Below are 6,933 nucleotides of genomic sequence, written 5' to 3'. Positions count from 1 at the left end.
ATTCAAACTAGTAACCTCCACTTCATGAAACGTGGTCCAAAGCCGATTGAGGTACCACTTGAGAACTAAAGTTTCAATATCTTAGTATTCAATTCTTTGTGATTATTTTGTTTTACCATAATTGGAGCCTGACTATCATCTTTATAATAATTAGGGCCTTAAATTGTTTTTTAATAAAATGAAACTTGTTATATTATTACTATTTGGGACCTTATTTCATTGAGATCCTTAGGCTTGTTTTACTCTACTAAGAAACAATTTGGTTTAGTTGCTAGTATCCATGCCACAATGACTTTATTTTTTTGGATAATCATAATGGCCGTAGCTAGACGAAATTAAGTATATGATCGAGTTCATTCTCCATATTTTGTGATCATGCAGATTTTTGAACATTCGGACTGAGTTGCTGATTCTTGCAAAACAAGGGAAGAACAGTCCGAACCACCGGAGTGGTATCAACCGAGATGCCTGCGAGAGAGCTTCTAATGGTTAAGTCAATATAAAGGATTCTTAGTGGTTTACAAAGCGAAGTGTACTTGATTGATCGATTGCCAGCTATTTTTGGTTTACAAGAGTCGTCTATACAAGCATAATGCAAAGGAGTATAGTAAACCTCCTAATCCATCCCAAAAGGAGTTCTCTAACCCTTACGATATGAGAATAGGTGAAAAGCTTCCATCTAATCCAAACACCATAAACAACACTATCAATTGTGTTGGGGGCAAAGAGATCTTTATATCACTGGATGGGAAGTCCAGCTCGTTTTACCTGAATCAATTTTTTCTTAGTAGACAAACACGAAAATGTCCAAAAATCAGGTAGCCCTAACAACTATCATGATTCATGACATGAATTTTTGCTAATTTACTGCTATTAGTTTGCATTAATAGTCCATGACCAATGGAAGAGGATCCTCTCCAGTTCAAATAAACTGGAGAGTATCCAGTTAGTTATATTTGAAAAGTATTTTTATCTTTTACTTTTTGATAAAACAAAATTACCATTTTCGATATAACTAATTAAATTTTCTCTAATTCAAATGAACTATCCAGAGGATCCTAATACATGACTATAACATTAAGCTGCAATTCATCTCTAAATGGTCCCTAATCAATTTAAATAAACTATTTCAAGAGGCCAATTGTCCTACAAAAAAGCACTCATAACAAAACTGTAGAAAATGAAAAAGATAAAGACATATAAAACTTTGGTCATGTGGGAGAAGCAGGACAGTTGACACAAAATCTGAAGTAGGAGGTCGGAAGAGAAGAGAACAATAAACTCTACTTGTAAGAATTGAAGAAGCTGACAGTGTCCTTGAGTGCCCGGACAAAATCGTCAACATCCTCTTTAACGTTATAGAAGTGGAGGCTAGCACGTGCACTTGCACTGACTCCTAAACTGCGATGAAGGGGTTGGGCACAATGGTGACCTGATCTGATAGCCACTCCATGCTGAAACTAGATATGTTAGTTAGCATTCCAATCTAATTTTCCTCTCTACAACAGTTAAAACAGTTTGTCTGGAAGTTTTTAAAAGGATTCTTGAATCTTCGATAGTTGTTTATAAGAAAACTGATATTGATTAAGCATAAGCACTGCAAATCCACTCCCATACCTGTTGGTCAAGAAATGTCGCAATATCTGTAGGGTGAATGTTATCGACATTGAAAGAGCAGAGGGCGGCACGCCTGATACTTCCTGAAGGTACTGGGCCATAGATGCGAATATTGGGGACAGCACGAAGGCTTTCATGCAGATAGTTAGCCAGTTCCAACTGTAAAGTAAAATTGCAAACAATACCACCCAATATTATATAAACAAAACAAAGATTATTTTTGTTCTATCTGGCGCCTGCTGAAGCTGAGTTATCTTTAGAATTATGTATATGTTCCAACAGCTTCTACAACCAACAGATGTAGGTTACTCTACATCTTATGCGGATTCCATTCAAAAACATGATTTTTCACGTATTTTTACTCATTAAGGCATGCATGCGTCCTATTTTCTCATCATAAAATAAGAGATAAATATGGCACAAAAATTCAACTCACCTCATAATCATGTATGTTTTGCATGCCAATTCCAGATAAATAATCAATTGCTGCTCCCAACCCAATTGCTTCCCCGATTGCAGGTGTTCCAGCCTCAAATCTAATTCAATTAAAGAATAGATTATACAACAGAGATAGGCTATATGGAGAATGAGAAGGCAACAAAGAAAGAGACTTGAGGTTTTGAGAAGTTAAGACTAGGGTATGTTATCTATTACAAAATATGGCGCCCTATATGAAGCCCATGGGCAAGCTAATGTTTGCTTACCAAATCCATATAGTTAGAATAAACAGGCAAAAACACCATTCAAACTGATAAAGAGTATAAGAGATTAAAGAACAAAGTGACCATCTCCACCTCCCAATCATGCACAGATATGATGAAAGTGATATTCCAATGAAAGGTGCTGTTAGAAAACAGCATATGGTCTGCCACGACACAACTTGAACCCAAATTACGTCGACACGGCTCGAATCCGACATGAATAGCCACCCCTACTGCCACCGAGAGCTTCTTATATATATACCAAGTAATACTAAACAACACCGGAAAAGCTTCATCAAGGTCCGATCTCCACACAAACATCACACCAAAACCTAATCTTAAACCCATCTTCCACCTCGAATCTGATAAATCTAGAGAAATCCTTCCCCCCCTAATGTTCTTCCACCCCCCAACGCCATAAGACCCAAACATTGCATTGGAGCACCACCCTCCCCACATGTTGTCATATTCAATCTCCACCACTAATCTTCACAAAGCCTCCCTCTCTGATATATTGTCATAATTATTTCCCCAAAAGATCTCAGTTGAACAAAAGTGAGCAACTGACTAGATGAAATTAAAACTCATTGCCGACTCCACCCACAAGAAATCCTACTGAAGTTCCTCAATACGGTTAGCAACTCCAACAAGGATGGGCAAAAGGGACTAAAAATAAGTAGGCAAACTGGATAGAATGCTTTTGAGCAAAGTGATCCTACCACCCTTAGGGATATTAATACACCTAAAATAATAACATCAAAGAAATTAGAAAGGAAACCCAAATTTCACAATGATCACTTTTTCAATGACAAATTAGAGACCACTAAAGCACTAATGGACAAGATAAAGGAGGCATCTCTAGGACCTATAATGTCTTATAACAGCTATTAATAACAGCAAAACTTTAACATCATCATTGTATTTCAAAACTTACAAAAGAATAAAGGGTGATCTATCAATTGCTTAGTACTTGAGGGGAAATGTGAATCAGATGAAAATATTAAAGCAATAAGTACATATAATCAAGGGAAGCATGCTAAAAATGACTAGAGAAATGTGGGGGGATTTAATTTTTTTTTTCCTGGGAAACAAGTCTCCACACACTACCTTCCTCTTTGCCATGGGCTTCATAAGCATATTCCCTCATGTTTCTAAATGTATTTCCCATGTATCGTATTAAGTGGTTACTGGTACACATTCGCTAAGCAAATGGGCCTCAATTTTGAAGGAAAGCTCAAGCTTTCTACTAGATAATTTTTAGCCTTGGTGAAATTGCAAGTGGGATCTTCCACATATATACTGCCACCAAGGTACCAACGTAAACACACACACACATGCACTTGATGCAAGCATGTGAATTTGGTCAAGATGTAAATAAGCTCACAAACCTAGATGGAGGTTCGGCATAAGTGGAATGATCCAGATATACGTCAGAGATCATTTCTCCACCACCTAGAAAGAGAGAAAAAAACCAACAATAGGATCAGTTTTAAGTTATACCAATTTATGGGGGTGGTGCGGGGCACTGTTGGTTGTTGTTGGGTGATATAAAGAACTTTTGAAGGACAATAATTGAAATTTCAGGTGGATGAGATTTAACTTACCTAGAAACGGAGGCATGGCTGACAATAGCTCACTCTTTCCATATAAGAATCCAATGCCTGTAGGCCCACACATCTGAAGAATGTTTATTTCTTAAATTTATTATACTCAGCTATAAGGCTAAGAACTCACATGTAAGGCAGTACACTAACCTTGTGAGAAGATGCAACAAGAAAATCAACATCAAGGCTCTGTACATTGACGGCCATGTGTGGAACACTCTGACAGGCATCCAAGAGCACTTTTGCCCCAACATCATGAGCCCAATGTGCAATCTCTTCAATAGGAAGCACAGATGCTACAGAAAAATGAATATGGGATTTACTTGTTTCTCTAAATCAGTATCCTAAAAGTGGCATGCAATTAATTGCATAAAGAAATAGAATCCCACTAAAAACAAATAGAGAAAACAGTGAAAAAATAATCATTTGAATAAACCAATGAGATCAACTTGTTAGTATTCAGTAGAAATAAGCAATCATGCACAACAAATGGCTATGTAAAAAGTAACATTGGGTAGTCCAATAAGAAAAACCTTACAGCATAATTGAATTTGTTCTCTAAGAAGAGTTTTCTGTTTTCAGAACAAAAAAACTGAGTATTCTGTTTGGGTTGGTGTTTTTGTTTTCAGATTTGTGAAAACAGTTAAGTTTTTTTTTTTTTTTTTGAAACAGTGAAACTGTAAGTTGAAATGATTGTTCTTGAGAACATCAAAATGATGTTTCTTGAAATCGTTTTCTATTTTTAGTTTAAGAAAAACAAAACCCATCAAGAATTATTTGTGAGCTCTCGTACTGTTTAATTTTTTTTTTCAGCAAATGCAATTTTAACTCTGATTAATCTAGAGACAGGGAGCACATCTAAAGTGGTGGGAACAGTGGTAGACGAGTTAGGGCTGACTAAAAAGGATTAGGATTCAAAGATTGAATAGTGGTTGGATATGGGAAACTATGGCTGGTTTGATTGTCTATTTGGTAGGGAAATATATGGTGTTTTAGGCTTTCCATAGATAAGAAAGGCCAAATTTGGGGTTGCAAAAGAGAGAAGACAATATAAAAGCTTGCGACTGTTTTGGTTCTGTTCAAATCTATAATCTGAGTACATTGAGCACAGTTATATATGAGGAGTCTTTTATATTAGTAGCATGAGGACTCCTAAATTGACTAATAAACTGAAGAGCTAATAAAACCGAAAATAAAGATTAACTGGAACTCAAAAAAATCAAACTCAAGGATATTTAGAAAATCCTAGAAAATTTTAGACTCCGCTCACTAAACAAAGTGCCCTATATTTGCAGGAGTTACAAAAATTACAGATCTGCCCCTCATTACAAAGAACCCAAATAAAGAAACTATTTTAATCTTTAAGACGTGATGACTTTACCTTCAAAACCATAGAAGACTTCGTCCAATTTGATGTTGTGTGCCTTTCACTATAAATCTTGGAATTCACAAAGTTACCGAGAACCAATAAATCAATCTTTCTATGGCTGCACCACAGGAAGCCTATGCTAAACTTATGTGGAGTGCATAGTCATCTTCATAGTTATTCCTCCTAAGTAAGATGGAATGGTTGACAATTATTTTGGTTGAGCCCATGAGTCTCAAGGATGTAGTATGTCCTCATTTTCCCCTACTAAAGAAGTCTTTCAATATATTTCCACTCCTTTGCTAATAAAATCTATCATAAGTTAAAAGCCGAAGGAAAAAAATTATTCTTTTATAAATTACTTATTACTCCTTAAGAAACCACTCAAGCACGTTGCAACACCATGACAAAGCCAAGTTATGCAATCTATATTAGCCTATTCCTGTTGTGCTGTAATTTAGGGACATGATATACCATTTTACTATTAAAAGGGAAGACAATTTCTACTAACTAGAGTTTCTCTTGTATACTTTCAGTGTACTTGGATTGCACCTTATAATGAATTGTGTTTACTTGATTTTTTTTTTTTTTTTTTTTTTAAATGTGAAGACAATCTGCTTTCACTTGAGGTCAACCAAATCACCTTGTCATAGCCTACAACCCTTAAACACGATTTCACCAATATATCAAAATGCTTATCACAGGCCAGTTTTAGATATTATATGCACATTAAACAAAAAACCAATGAATAAACGAACTAATAAAGTTATGCTCATTTATTACTCATACTAATCAGAAATTGAACTAGTTTGTGATTATGCTTTTATATCCGCAAACAGCCAAAATCCAACGAGGGCATACATGTTGCATTAATATGCATCGAGAAGACAAGCATTAAACATGGTTTGAACTGCACGACAGCATAAATCCAGTAGTATCTCTCACAAAAGATCAAGAGATAAAGGAAACCCAGCTACTAAAAGTTCTCATACAATCAACAATGTTAATTACCAGCATAACAATTAAAATAAATTTATGAGCCTCAACTCAAATATCAATAAGGAAACATAGATGTCCAAAGTGAAGAGACTCAAGACAGGAACATACCTAGCATGTTTGAAACATGATGAACAGCTACAATTTTTGTCTTCCTTGAAATCATTTGCTTTAGGTTGCCTATATCTGGAGCTCCATTTTCATTTAAAGTAACATATTTCAAAATAGCACCAGTCTTTTGAGCTACAAGTTGCCAAGGAACAATGTTGCTGTGGTGCTCAGCAATTGTAAGTATTACCTGACAGAAAAATAATATTGTGCAAGGGCACAAAGTAAAACATCTGGAAGGATATTCATCTTAAGTTTGTTTATTATTTTTTCCCTTATTTTTCAAAGAAAATCAAAATAATAATGTTGATGAATCTTGCACAACTACTTCAAACAGAACCTGACATAAGATGAGGTAAGTAAATTGAAATTTTATTCTCGACCTGGATTGAGAAATAAAAAACACATTCTTTGTTCCTTAAGAAGAAATAGAAACAATACCCATAGTGATAATATGATTAAAAGATAATGGCAGACAGGAGATGATTATTCAGACAAGAGATGTGGACTAGTTTAGCCTAGCACCATGAAATATCACCCA

General features: G+C 35.4%; 1 protein-coding gene across 1 annotated transcript in view; it reads right to left on the bottom strand.

Annotated features, from left to right (window-relative positions):
- Window positions 1–1,003: 1,003 nt before the first annotated feature.
- LOC132162850 (cysteine desulfurase 1, chloroplastic-like) overlaps window positions 1,004–6,933 on the bottom strand; it is a 6,556-nt gene continuing 626 nt past the window's right edge. The window contains exons 2-8 of the mRNA XM_059573068.1: window positions 6,396–6,582; window positions 4,073–4,218; window positions 3,923–3,995; window positions 3,707–3,770; window positions 2,054–2,153; window positions 1,618–1,776; window positions 1,004–1,454 (exon numbers count right to left, since the gene is read on the bottom strand). Coding sequence (XP_059429051.1) covers window positions 1,284–1,454; window positions 1,618–1,776; window positions 2,054–2,153; window positions 3,707–3,770; window positions 3,923–3,995; window positions 4,073–4,218; window positions 6,396–6,582 — 900 coding nt within the window. The 3' untranslated portion in view covers window positions 1,004–1,283. The remainder of the gene's footprint in view (window positions 1,455–1,617; window positions 1,777–2,053; window positions 2,154–3,706; window positions 3,771–3,922; window positions 3,996–4,072; window positions 4,219–6,395; window positions 6,583–6,933) is intronic.

Source organism: Corylus avellana, chromosome ca10 (genome assembly GCF_901000735.1).
Source record: "Corylus avellana chromosome ca10, CavTom2PMs-1.0".
NCBI lineage: Eukaryota > Viridiplantae > Streptophyta > Magnoliopsida > Fagales > Betulaceae > Corylus > Corylus avellana.
Note: the sequence above shows the minus strand (reverse complement) of the source record. Positions and strands in the feature narration are given on the sequence as shown.